At 44.8% G+C, this 13,966-nt stretch overlaps 4 protein-coding genes across 4 annotated transcripts; 1 reads left to right on the top strand and 3 right to left on the bottom strand.

Moving 5' to 3' along the window:
- Positions 1-264: 264 nt before the first annotated feature.
- On the bottom strand, positions 265-540 carry N7462_001814 (uncharacterized protein; the record flags this gene model as incomplete). Its single annotated transcript, XM_057073540.1, has 1 exon — positions 265-540. The coding sequence occupies one exon, from the start codon at positions 538-540 to the stop codon at positions 265-267; it is 276 nt and encodes a 91-aa protein (XP_056937181.1).
- A 1,060-nt stretch (positions 541-1,600) lies between these two features.
- Positions 1,601-3,574, top strand: N7462_001813 (uncharacterized protein; the record flags this gene model as incomplete). Its single annotated transcript, XM_057073539.1, has 1 exon — positions 1,601-3,574. The coding sequence occupies one exon, from the start codon at positions 1,601-1,603 to the stop codon at positions 3,572-3,574; it is 1,974 nt and encodes a 657-aa protein (XP_056937180.1).
- Positions 3,575-7,770: 4,196 nt separating this feature from the next.
- On the bottom strand, positions 7,771-8,708 carry N7462_001812 (uncharacterized protein; the record flags this gene model as incomplete). The annotated part of the gene is made up of 3 exons (XM_057073538.1): positions 7,771-8,094; positions 8,156-8,269; positions 8,340-8,708. 3 exons carry the CDS (start codon positions 8,706-8,708, stop codon positions 7,771-7,773), a joined length of 807 nt encoding a protein of 268 aa, XP_056937179.1.
- A 36-nt stretch (positions 8,709-8,744) lies between these two features.
- N7462_001811 (uncharacterized protein) lies at positions 8,745-9,438 on the bottom strand (the record flags this gene model as incomplete). Its single annotated transcript, XM_057073537.1, has 2 exons — positions 8,745-9,085; positions 9,369-9,438. 2 exons carry the CDS (start codon positions 9,436-9,438, stop codon positions 8,745-8,747), a joined length of 411 nt encoding a protein of 136 aa, XP_056937178.1.
- Between the last annotated feature and the right edge of the window lie 4,528 nt (positions 9,439-13,966).

Raw genomic sequence — 13,966 nt, 5'->3', positions numbered from 1 at the left:
GTGTTCTCGGAGACACGTAGCGATATGGCTGCAGAGGTTCATGACCCCGTTCCTCATTGACTTATTAGTCTTCAGATTATTCTGCACACTGTGCGGGAGGAAACTAAGGAAAGTACCATTGTCTTCGACCCAAAAATTTCCATCCTCAAGGTCTTCACGAAGCAAGTCTGACCATATGTCAGCCTGACACTCCACGGCGAAACACATCCGCGGACTCAAGAACCCAGATATGCATTTTCTACAAGTACATCCGTACCTGAGGCGCTACCGATCGACGTCAGTCACTTCCGTATCACCATTAAGAAAGATCAGGCAATCGAAGCCTGAGAACCTATCTGAAATATCTTCGGTCAAAGCGTTGAAGCGACGTGTTGTCCTATCGCTCTCAAGGCTTCCCAGTAGAGCATCCAATGGAGTCTCGCTATGGGTGTTGCGCTGATGAAGGAGTACTTTGGCTCTTCTCAGAATCCATTGGATGCTATTGGGTTCGGTTTTGGTTGCCACAAGGTGCAGAATAGTGTTGTATCTGTTGATGTCCATCGCGGGTCATCCTCCGCAGCATCGCCCCAGACTTGGCTAAGAAAGTTCACAATGTCTACAGAAATATGCTTACGTGGCAGCATCATAAGATGCGTTAAAATATATGTTTGTAATTGGCTCTGGACATGAATTTGTGGGTCAGTCATGCAGTCGAGGGTCAGTCATACATCTAACTTGCATAAGCTGAACGACTTACCCCTCCTGCTGTCTCGGGAGTGCGCTTTCAAGAACTTGAGTATATCTTCTTATCTTTATCTTTGTATTGAGACAGTCGTCCTAGAGTATATCCTAATACAATTTACGTACACACACACACACATGACATACTTAAGAATCGTGACTTAGGTATATAAAATAACAACAGTATGCTTATATAGGGTAGAGATACTTGTTTTCTTTGTTTCTAGCTAGCTCTATCCAGCCTCTGTCAACCCACCAGACAAGACAAGGATCTTCCAGCAACCACATTGCCTCCTAGACCTCAAGCCGCTGACCGAGATCGTCCGAAGCTTGTAGGGGTATGTAGTAATGCGATGAGCTCTTCAGTTTGCCAACATTGACTCAAACCCCAGATCTGAATGCTCAGTGGCCAACATTAGGGGAGTGTTACGCAACAGGAGCCTGCAGACTTACATACGTACTAGTGCTGGGCAGCTTGTACACAGATTCGATATAGGCTCACCGCGCAACGCCACCATGACAGTAGAGTCTGCGAGCGATCTCCGTTCAAGTAAGAGGTGCTCTCGGTCCACGCGTCTGTTAGTGATGGTTGGCTCAAGTCTCATGTTACACGGCGTGTCTGGTACATATACTTGTTTTCATTTCCTCCTTTGCTTTTTATTCCCCCAAGAATCTGTCCGAACCCATGTCAACCCTTCGAAGAGAGGATTTGATGAGATATAATAAAAAGGCGCTCGATGGCTAGGTTTGACTGTGGCATCTGAAACTGAATTGCAACTTAGTAACATCGCTATCCACATTCCCCATTTAACAGATTCACTGAAAACCACTCAATCATTCATCATATATTTATATCACTTCTATTGTATTTCTCTTCAAGATGTTCGGGCCCCCGGAAGGTATCGTCTGGTTGACAAAGCGTTCGCTGGGCTACTACGTCCCCGACCTCAAGCGTCCGGCTGCCGAGCGAGAGAAAGAGATGAAAGAAATGGCGGAACTCTTCTACTCGAGAATTTGGCTCGACCTGGCAATCAATGCTAATACAAGCAACCACCCTAAGAAGAAACACCCACGCACGGATTTTGCTGTGAATGGGGGCTCGGATAACTTCGACCGGGTTACTGTTATGTACGGGAAGGAACCCGGAAAGATGTCCAGCTATGCCACGTACCACCAGGATGGACGCCACATCAATCAAAGCCTAAAAGCAAGTTTGCATAGCGTTCCGATGCCTAGCCCCGAGGAGCGATTTATCTGGATTGACCTTACCTATGCGATCCGTGGTGTCTATATCCCACTCTGCTTCGATACGCCGTGGCCGTATGAAGACCTCGTCCAGTTAGTCCGACTGGATTTTACGCACCGCTATATTCGGTTGCCGTTTGCCAGACCTTACGACCCAATGCTCTACTCCCAGCCTGAAAGAGAATTACTCGGGCCGCAGATTGAGAAGGCAGGACTGGAGATCATGCCCGAGCGCAGTCTAATCGATGAAAAGTTACATCCCATTCTGCAAAACACCACCCGCTTCAAGAAAAAGATCCTAGGCGAAAAGGGAGCCAATTCCGATGGGAAGCCGTCTGATGAGGGGCTCTTCCAAGACCCTTCGTCTAAAGATGCAAAGGCCGCGTTGCAGAAGTGGCTCAAGGAATGCAACGGAAAGGGACCAAAGCATGAACTGGAAAAGGCGAAAAGGTTAGATGCAGTGGCGAAGAAGCATGGGATTGACCGGAATCCAAAATTTTATCGTGCTGAGATTGATCAGGATGACCTTATCACTGAGGTTTCTGGCACATTTAAGGAGCAATTGCTCAAGTGGCTCGAGGACTTCGGCAAGACGCTTGACCAGAAACCTACCGATGAACAAGTGAAGAAACGACATGCTGTACTAGTGGAGCAACTGCCATTCAAGGACATGACTTTGAAGACGCTGGCCAGCCAGACTGGAAAGGAGAGGAAAAATTTTGTGGGTGTCTTGGTGGAAAAATTTCGTACCAGCGGAGCACTCTTCTTTGCCGAGTCAAGGGAAGAGGAAATGTATGGGTCGGGAGCTGCAACAGAATTCCAGGCGAAAGCCTTCCGTGCATGGATTGCTCCGGATTGGGAGGAGATATCCCGTACTGAGGACGAGTATATGGGAGTGCCCAAATTTTACCCCTGGTCCTTTCATGACCGGCTCGCGCTGTTGTCCTCCCCTGGAGGCCAGCCGGACTGTCTTATATCAGGCCACATCGACTTCGCAACGTCCACTTCATTAGGCCTAGGCCTGGAGCATCCAGATGTTACGCTTCGAATCGACGTGCGCGAGGTTCAATGCTTCTTAGCCCTGCCCAGCAACATGGTCAAACGCGAAGGGGAAAAGGAAGTCGGCTACCAAAACGTTTCTCGGAGCAACGGTGGCGAAACGGGCATCCCAATCAACTTCTACGACCGAAACCTGGTCGTCACCTTTGCCTGTCGTGACGTAAAGATCGCTGACGGTGCTATGAACCACACGGCATTTGCCGGCAAGGACACAGAGATCATAACCTTGAACGAAATCGGTTATCCCAGCCTCATCCAGATTGAGCTCGGCCTGACCATGCAGTACTTGCCCGAGCCGACATCTGTTGAGCAGCAGATCGCGTCTTTCATGGTGCAGCTCATTGCCATTGCAGTAGAAGCGATTCCAGTCGTCGGCCCGGCTGCCTCGTTCATAGTTTACGTTGGAGGGAATGTGCTCATCGATAATGCGTGGATCAACCAGTTTGAGAACTCGTCGCCACCGGTCTTTGCCTTGATATATTCGCAGAAGGGAAGCATTTCCAAGTTCGTTGGGCGCCAGGGAAAGAAGTTGAAACTGAAGCTGAAATAGGCAGGCTCCCCCATGCCTCATAGTCTTTTTAGGTAGTGCCTTGATATAGGTTTTTATCTCCCGGTGTGGTTTTCCCTATCTCGTTCTGCAAATGCAAAGGCCGGCCCCCGTGTAGTTGACCCAAGTCCATCTATTAATTTTCTTGATTACCTTGATTCACTATTGATTGTCCCTTCAATATACCTACTGTAACTTCGCTGGGAGATCCATCTCACTTACAGTATTGGTCATGCCTAGAATGGGTCGCATCGCACCTTCCCTTTTACTTCCTCGGGCGACTACTACTTCATCTGTGGAAGGAGGCAGTGACAGGGGCGTTACGAGGAAAACGCCCATCGCTCCGATATAGATGTTAATACGCTTGTGTCTGTATTGGCGTGGGATAGTCCATGTGAAATAGGAAGGTAGGCATTAGCAGTGTCTCCACCCACCCACACCGCTTCGCGTTGTGGGTGTGCCACACCCTAATGCATAACCACACCCTAATGCATAATCTTTCCCACCACCCTATTTTTTGCTTCTCTATCCAACACCACTATCTAAATATGCCTAAAATTGATGAATTCCGTATGGCTGAGGCCTGCCTAGCAGCGTCACGCGAAGAGAAGCCGAATATTGCGCGTCTAGCACGCGAATTTGGTGTTAATCAAAGCACTCTCTATCGACGTGTTAAAAAGGGAACAGGGCCTCGCATAGCTAGAAGCGGGAACGGATACGCTCTAGAAACCTATCAAGAAGAGGCCTTGATTCGCTGGATCCAATATATGAACGATTGCTATATGCCTATCACTCCTAGGATACTAGAAGCGTGGGCGAATCGTGCATGCCAACGCGTCGGGAAGCCGCCGATTAGCAAGATGTAGGCGTATCGCTTTATTAATAGGCTTCCTAAACATCTTCAATTAGGGCCTACTAAGCAGTATACGAAGGAGTCGAAGCGAATTCTAGCAGAGGATCCAGCAGCACTACAGCATTAGTACGATCTACTAGCCTAAACGATCAAGAAGACTACACTACCACGCTTAGTCTATAACTTTGATGAATACGGCTTTCAACTAGGCGAAGGAAGATCTAGAAACGTTATATCTTCTACTATTACTACTACTACTACTAGTAGTAGTAGTAGTAGGAAGATAGTAGATCTTCCTTAGCTAGACTAAGGCGAAAATATAACGACTATCGAGTGTATCGCTACCGACGGGTGGTAGTTAGAACCTTGGTTTATATTCAAAGGCAACGGGATCTTTATAGAATCTTGGTTTAATCAAATAGAAGGCCTACCACCACATACTACAATCACTACATCGCTAAACAGTTAGATAACCGACGATATAGCAGTTTAGTAGCTTCGATTCTTTATAGAATCAACACGCGACTGTACGAAATCGGGTGAAAAACGTATCCTAATCTTCGACAGTCACGGTTCATATCTTACATTCGAATTCCTATACCTTTGCGAAGAGAACGATATCCTACTAATAGGATTTCTACTATATACTATATACCTTTGCTAACCGCTAGACGGTAAGCCGTTTCTAAGCTATAAGCAACACTTCCGCTTAGCGAATAACGACCACGCGTTTTAGGGTGGAAGCCCTATCGGAAGATCGGAGTTCCTTCGAATAATCGGTGATATTCGGAATAGAGCGTTTAGCTAGCGAATTATTCGTGAATCGTTCAAAGATCGTGGGATCTATCCAGTCGATAGTAGAAAGGTTATTAATAGCCTTCCTATCCAAGAAATCCTAGATCTCCTAGCGCTAGATCTACAACCGCTTTATACAACAACACCTTCACTACCACCTATATCTTCTTCTAGTATCGACTAATCGCCGCCTAGATCTATACAGGATCTAGAAAAGAATCAAAGGAAGATTGCTAGATATCAAGAGGATCTTACACTAAGGCAGCAACGTAATCTTGATCGTGTGTTTCATTATAACAAGATTGCTATAGAGAACCTAAATCTAGCGAACGATACTATTCGCAAGATTAGGGAAGCTCAACAACCACTATAGCGCCTAATCACCAAGCGCCAGGTTAAAACACCGCTTAGCAAAACAGGGGCTCTCTCTATTAGAGATACCAATCGTTCTATTACTAAAAGAAAGGAGAAGGAAGCGGATATAGAGCGGAAGCGGGTAAGGAAGCAGTGGAAGAAAACATATGGAACATCACCACCACCAGAACCTACACAGGAAAGCCTGGCATCGTTAGATAGAGCAGAGGAAGCACGTCAGAACGGGCAGGGTTTCTTTCTAGATACTAGTGGGATGCAGCGATAGATAGGGGAAATAGGAAATATTATGCATTAGGGTGTGGTTATGCATTAGGGTGTGGCACACCCACAACGCGAAGCGGTGTGGGTGGGCGGAGACACTGCTAGCACCTGGGCATCGGTGGTCATGCCATCGTTCTTCGGCCAGGCCATCTCCTGGTCTTAGAACTAGAGCTATTCGCATGCTATATCCGCTCAGCGCCAGGTATAGGCAGGTATGGCTTCTGGCTCTCTATCGTGGGGTAAGCTAGCCTAAGGATTTGAGCAGTGTTCAAGCCGTCTGCTCACACTAATCAGTCTCAGCCTGGACTTGCAAACCAAATTTCTTCCTTCACCTCTACGAGACACCAATGCATCGCGAGGACGACAATATATAGACTTTTGCCCAGGATAAAACACTCTATCTATTCTACAATACAAAAGAAGGAGGGAATTGGTGCTGCCGCCCACGCGGTGAATGTCAGAATTGGTCGGGCCGCGGATGGCGTGAAATACGAGGATTATTTGCGTTTAATTGAGCCTGTCTTTCAGTCAACGTATTGGTGTGGTTCGTGGACGCTCGCTTCTCTCCCAGTCTGCACTTCAGCCAGCTCGAGTAGATCACCCTCGCTTTCTCCAGGGAAGGGTTGTTCCACTGGATCTTTCCCTCAATTTCCGTTCTGTTGTGTGCTGACCCCGTGGACCAGGATGCCGAAGGACGACACCTTCACCACTGCCTTCTCTCCTGTCATCTGCCGCCATTGTGCTCGGTGTGCGATGAGTTGTTCCGTGCTCCGTTGGTCCCGGGTAAAGAGGGTCAGATCACCGCTGGGGTGTCGTCACTGAGATGATTTGGGGTTTCTTAGCGTCGAGTCCTGGTCACTTTTTAGCGTGTTGTTGACCTTTTCTTTTACGTCTTCGGCGATTGCTCGGCGCCTTGTTTTCTCGGGGTCCGTTTCGTTCAGCTTCATGAGGTTCTCTCGGGGTCTAAACGAGGATCGTATCTGTGGAAGGGTTCAGTATATATGGGTCTATCACAATTTGCGCATAGGTGGGGGCTGCTGCTTTAACAGCCGGGGTCGCGAGTATGTTCTTGATTTCCATGTTTTGCTGAGTATTTGCTGGGCGTGGGCAGTCGCGGGAACTTCCGCGGCCAGCTGGCAGGTGGTTAGGAGGTCCTGATTTTTTACAAGGTAGGCGTGGAAGCTCTTGAGGAGTGGTTAGAACTAATTATAACTTTGAGGCGATCGTCACGTGGGCATATAAATGAATCTAGCCCCGACAGAGCCAAGGTCGGTTACAATTGGTACACATCATGACGTCAAGACTAAAAATAGGAAGGATTAGCACTGAAGCGGATGGGAAGGAGAAGGGCGATAATGCACCTAAGAAATCTGGCCGTCTTTGAATTCAAGGGGCGAGCATCAGCGGCAGTGTACATTGCTGCGATTGATTTATATGTGTGAGTCGAAAGAGGGAGCTGCAATCTATGTAGTTAGTAATAACAGCTCAGAGCTATGGTAAGCCAGGGAATCAACAAGGAATTACTGCCAAATGATAAGGTTGCCGACTGTCAAAATGCGTTTCAATACATAGTTGAGGGTCTACGGCAGCGCAAGGACGTAACGCGAATTCTGCAACCGCCTCTTACCGGAGTATATTCCAACCCGCAATCGCTGTCGCAGGCGCTGGATGATTTAGCTCACCAGAATGTGGAGGGAATATCGGTAGCTCCCTCAACTGTGAGCAATAAAGAGCAAAACAGGTCAAACCTTGTGTCCTAGGCTGACTCGGTGAGTCGGCTCTGCCTGTTACGGGAAATAAACCGATGTTCTTGAGAGAAAATCGAACTTGGATTGGACTGGGGAATATGATGCAAATACAAGTTGAATCATAGCACGTGTTATTCTGGCTTCGAAAACCCTATCTAAATGCTTTCTTAGCTTCTGCTTGAGAATATCGCGTAATTACCAGTGACGTCGTCCATATGCTGATCTACGCTCGCTGTGGTTGAAGCTTGGATTCCTATCATGCTTCTAATCTCGTCAACTGTTGGTCTCGCAGGCAGCTGATGATAGGTCAGAAAATGCTTGACAGCGGTTTTCAACTTGCTGCCGAAACTGATGATATATGGTCTAGTTGCCGAAACATAAGATACCAGAGCTCTCATCTGTGTCTCTGTAAATTTTGCGGTCTCTCTGCCCAGTTTGAGACAGATCAACATGAGCCAATTGGTGTTGTAAGACAGGAGATGTGAGTGACCCTGCTAAGTCAATGAAAAGCATGATACTTATATCCGATAATATCCTCCACTTTCTACCAACCTGCTGGTATCGAAAGATGGCATCGCGAACAAGCGATTTTCTAGGGGCCGGATGCTGTCGATCGCGAGGGTTTCTAATAGATGCCTCGATGCAGTTGAGAACATGCGTGGTGAACTTTCTTGTCCCGAAATTCTAGCTGTTTATTAGTTTCCTCATCGTAAATGGCGTCGTAAAGTATGCTGACTTGAACCTTGGCAAGTCGGATCCTCATATAATTCCCTGCATTAGGTAGGCCCGATGTCTTAACATATTTAAATATTTCGACTATTTTTTGCCGTGCAGGTAGACTTGCCAGGATCCCAAGCTCCGAAAGGTTCCAAAGTCCTTCAGCTTGTAAGTGCTTGACACGAGCTTCCAACTGATTTAAGCTCGGAGGAAACAGGCGGTCGCCTAATTCCATGGCTTGGTTAAGTTTGTTGATACTTAAGTCAGGATAGAGTTGTATCATGTTTTCAACGTGATCAGGCCTAGCTTCGGGTGAGGGAAACCCTCTGTGTAAGTAGTCCCCGCAGGACGCATCTTTCAAGGCTGAACAAGGAGCCTGCTCTGCCATTTGTGAGCTGGGGACTGTTAGTCCTGACACCGATGGCTATATATCAGGCGCATCCATTCTGACGGTCGCGAAATAAGGCGGAACACCCCCCATGTGATTTAAGTGTTCCGGTTTGGAATTATGAATGGCCTGGGCCTCGTCTGAAGACGTGGCCACCGACCCAACCGAAGCGTGGAAATCTTCGGGCTTCGTATACGATGCATAAATGCCAGGGTCCAAATCATCATCTTCTGAACTAGGGCTGAGGGGCGACTTAGGGGTCGGGTAGGACAACGTTTCGGGTTGTAAGCTTGGTGTTGCGATCTCGCAGTTCGAAGTTAAGGTTCGCGGATCGATTGTCGGAGTGAGATGCATCGAGTTCGTGGCTACTTTGGAATCTAGACGCATACTTACGTTAGTGAGCGAGCATATCTCGTGGACAAGATTGGAGTGAATGAAGCGGAAGAGAGCATGCATCGTTGACTAAAAGCCCAGAAGCAGACTGGTTTGGCATTGCAAGTGAAGGCGTCAATGAAATGAGCGAGGAAATATCCGCTTGAGCGACCAAATTCTGCCTTTCTACTTCTGGGAGTGACTGAAGGGCGAGAAGATAATACCGAAGCGAATGGGGAAACTGACAATCAGCAGCAATATTCGTGACAGCCTTTCCTGGGTACTCACTTCTCCAGATCTCGCGAAGTTCTGAAATTTCGATTGCTCGTTTGAGGAGGGATCCTTCATTGGTAATCATTGGTAAGTCAAAAGCGAATAGCGTGGCTTTGAATCTCCACGTGCCAGATACTGCATGTTGAGACAAAAGTGTGCTGTGTTTTAATCAGAGACGGTAAAGGAGCATGAGTCCGAGCAGAGGAGTCCGTGAAGAGATATATTCATTTAAATGAAGGGACACCCGAATGCACAGCGCCAGGGCAAAAGGAAAATTGTAAAGAACGAGTCAAGGGGCGGGGGCGGAAGAGGGTGAAAGAAGCGAAAGACAGGAAAAATGGTAAGAGAGGGGACAAGAGCTATTTTAAGGGCAGGTGGAAGGATGGAACGTTCTAGCTTCTTACAAGGCCTAACTGTTAGAGAATAACTACTTGTACAGGGTAGAAAGCCTATCGACTAGGTAGGAAGATAAACGTCAAGTAAGGAAAGCAAAACACTGTTTCTTGCTATCATGGATCTCTCTATAATCCTTAATTTATGTATAAGCTTCAACACTTTCCTATATAACTAAAGCAAAAACGATAGATTATATTTTAATATACGGTCTAACGTAGCCCCTACGTAATAGAGGTAAGTAAAGGCTATAGAGAAGAGGGGTTCACGAATCCCTAATAGAAGGGTACCGAACCCTTAGGGCCTTATAGGTTATATATCTATATTAGGGAGAAGTAGGGCTGTTATAACGAAGCCTGACCGGTAAGGTATCGAACTAATACCTAAGGCGTGAAGTTAGGAATAGCTTTATACTATAATATTATATAATAAATTATCCTCCCTCTATAACCGCTTACCTCTAAGCGGGAGATTTAAATAGTTAGTAGGCCTATATAGTATAAATAGATTAAATCCTAAGGCCGTGATCCTTATATAAGTAAAGTAAATAAAGAGGGTTATACTATAGAAGTAAGAGCTTTCTTTATTTATATCCCCTACCTTATATTACTATCTTTATTTTAATACTCTTCTATCTTCTCTCTTCTACTTCTTATTATTATCCTTTCTTTATTATATCGTCTACGTTTTATTCGCTATACCTCCTCGTCTTCGTACTACCTATACGGTACCGATTATACCGAAGTATTTTTAGTATATATATTACTTATAGACTACTATCAGGCCTTCGGGTAGTCTATCCCTAATTATAGATACCTCTCTATTAATTAACTACGTCTTAGATACTAAAGTATCTATCCTATATCGCTAGTATTCCGCCTAGAATACTATATATTCTACTATAGGTTTCGCTAGGCCTTCTACTAGGTTTTATACTAACTTCTTCTTAGTCTACTACCGCTATATTAGGCGATACCTATAATCTATCTAATATTTTAGTATAGGCTAAAAAATTATTCTAGGATAATATAGTAGTAAATATAGAGACCGGAGAGTTAGGAGTCTAGCCTTATAACTAGGATATTTGTTTAGAGATCGCTAAGGCTTCGTAGGATCTTTACCGCGTCTTCGATAGTACTAAGTAGGCTTATCGCCGCGAACACTCCCTTACTAGCACTAAGGGTATTATAAAGGTAGGTTCCTCTATAAAGAATAAGTAGTACCGGTTTAGTTAGGTGTTACGCGCTACTAACTAGTTAACGTAAAATATATATTATTGTAACGTACCTCTCTCGTAATCTCCAACGATCTATCTCGCAATCGTACTATTACCTGCTCTAGCCTTACACGGGCTTAGATCTATAGAGTAGACTAAAGACGTATATAGTTAAAGGGCGCCTAGTTAGTCGACGAAGTAGTTATATAATAACTACTAAGTGTTCCTCCTAGTTAGAGTATATCCTTATATTATACTATAAGGTTATTACGTTACTAAAGATAGTAGATTATTAAGCTTAAATATAACTATAAGTAATAATATATAAATTAACGCGGAGTAGCGTTACCTTATTCGTATATAGGCCGATATCGCTAAGTAGCGCTACGCTACTCTCTAAGCTAGTTAAGAAGCTATAGCTCGTCTAGCTCGTTTAGATCGCTATAAAACACTACTTCGAAACCGCGCTAGTAATTTTATTACTCGTAATTATAAGGATATTACTAAGCTCGAGGAGCTTAAGTGTCGCGAAAAGGAAGAGCTAGAGTATCTCGAAAAGGAACGTATTAAGGCCTCTACTCTTAATAATCGTGGAGTAGAGTCTAGTACTACTACTAGATATAATAATACTACTCTTTCTACGAACTATTAGGTTCTTATAGCGACTTCCGACCTTTCTAGTTTATCGTATCAATCAATAATCTTATTCCTGATGGAGCTTCCTCTATTACAAGGTGCTATGCAGGGATTTGCGCCTTCTAGTGCCAGCCTAGTGCGCATAAGAAGGTGCTATCGAGGCATGGGCCAGCATAGCGCTGGAACGAACAGATGAAATCGAACGACAAAGGAAAATAATAACGAAAGAAGGGATCCGCCTCCGCGGCTATCCCGCGTGTCCCGGCGGAGCCGAGTGCACCTGCTATACACTATAGCCTTAGCAATCTAGTATGCAATATCTAGTATTAACATCTATCTATATATACGGGCGGAGAGTTATACCGCCGGCCTTATCTTGCAGAATAATGATAAGACAGCAGAACTACACCGCCGGCCTTATCTGTAGATTGATAATAAGGTTATGTAGTGGTAGAATCTTACCGCCCGACCTCCGTATCCCGTATCACAACTTACATCCTATATGTATTAGTCTATATATATATCCTATATCCTACTCCCTTCCTCGCTCCTAAACTCCCTAGCAGCTCGTGTTACCGAGTTCTGAATTATTAGGTTGCTAGTTGTTATTGCTAGTAGCAGATCCGAATTACTAGATCTCGATTTTACGCTGCTCTCTAATTCCTATATTATTCCTACTACTTCTTATATGCGGCCGTCGCCGTTCCTACTTGCTGTTAGTATTTAAGAGGGCGAGTTGAGTTCCTAGTAGCTTACCCTTAGTTTTGTGCCCTATCGGTCCTACAGGACTACTACCTAAGCGCTTATGTTTAGTCTACTACGCTGTCGACCTCCGGTTCTATTCCGAAGGCCGCGGGATTAAGATACTTAAATTAATTAAGTAGGCTAGATAAAATTATAAACTAGGCTAGATATAGCCTCGCGGGAAGCTGTCGAAGTAGTTCGTTAGTGCTGAGCTATATAGAGATACCTATATTTGCTAGGTTGTCTCTTATAACCTTACGTATCTCTTGTAGGTCTAGGTATTCAAGTAGTATATAGGCTACTATTTAGTTACCTAAACCGTATCCGTATCTTAATAAGTCTCGTGCGCTAATCTTCGCAAGATAGCTTGATAGCCTGATCTTGCCTATTCTTAGTTGAATTAGTACTAACGATATCGCTTTCCTTAGGCCCTGCTAGTAATCGAGAGTATCTTTCTTCCCTACTACTTCGATTAAGCGCTTTGTTAACCTTACGCCCTTCTCTTTCTACTACGCTGCTTCCTACGCCTGTTTTGCTCGTTATCGAATATATTATTTAATTATAGATATAAGGATAAGGTATCTATTGTCGGGGTAGGAGTAGTTAGAATCGGAGAGGGTAGCTTCCTTAGCTATTATATTAGCAAGTTTATTACTAGGGATGCCTTTATACGTAGGGATCTAGTGGAACTTAACATGAATTCCCGCTTCCTCGGTAAGGAATTAGAGATATTAGATCGCTGAGATGAGATAGGCTTAGCCTGAAGGCATCCTTGGTCGGCGGATAGCTTGCAGTGCAGCTTAGGAGTCGGAGAAAATCACTACTTTCTTGAGTATGTTAAATTGGTTTGTTGATTGGTTTATTAATTAGTTTGTTGATTGGTTTGTTAATTAGTTTGTTAATTAGTTGACGAATAATTGACGAACAACTGACAGCGCTATATCGATAGCTCGCAGCTCTGCAGCGTAAATAGTGGAGATTCCTTCTATTCCTATCTACGAGCGGTAGTATACAGGGTCCTTGCCCTATACTACTACTCCGGCGCCTACACAGCCCTTATAACCGCTGCTATCTGTGTAGATAACCTTGTAGTTCTCTCCCTCTTTCTTATATTTATCTAGGATTCTTGTATATTATTCTCTTGTATCTTCCCGTTCGGAGATAATCACTATTAGAGGCTCTTGCTAAGGTGCCCGGGCGAATATAACACGGTTCTCCTATTTACCTACCGAGCTATCCAGGGAAGCCGTTAAGTATCCGCCCTTCTTCTAAGCTTAAGCTTCTATTAGTAACTATCCTAAGCGGTCTCGCTATACCTTTGATCGTTGATAATTAGGGAGTATTGACTTCGGCACTATATAGGTAGGGCCTATACGAATTCGAAGCGCTACCTCGTTTGCTATTCTTGTTATAAGGATAGGTATCGGTATAAGCGAGAGTTCGACGTATAACGTAGTAGTAGTAGTAGTGCGGAAGGCACTACTAACTACGTAGGCTGCTTAATACTATAATATAGCGAAGGGCCTAGCTACCTATTGCTGCTTTGCTAATAACTATTATAGTTTAAACTAGGCTGATACTCCTATTAATACTTATAGGATAATAATTGCTTAGTAAAGTCTCC

This window comes from Penicillium macrosclerotiorum (assembly GCF_028827735.1).
Source record: "Penicillium macrosclerotiorum strain IBT 26536 chromosome Unknown utg000002l_segment0_segment0, whole genome shotgun sequence".
Taxonomy (NCBI): Eukaryota; Fungi; Ascomycota; class Eurotiomycetes; order Eurotiales; family Aspergillaceae; genus Penicillium; species Penicillium macrosclerotiorum.
This window is presented reverse-complemented; position numbering and strand designations above follow the sequence as displayed.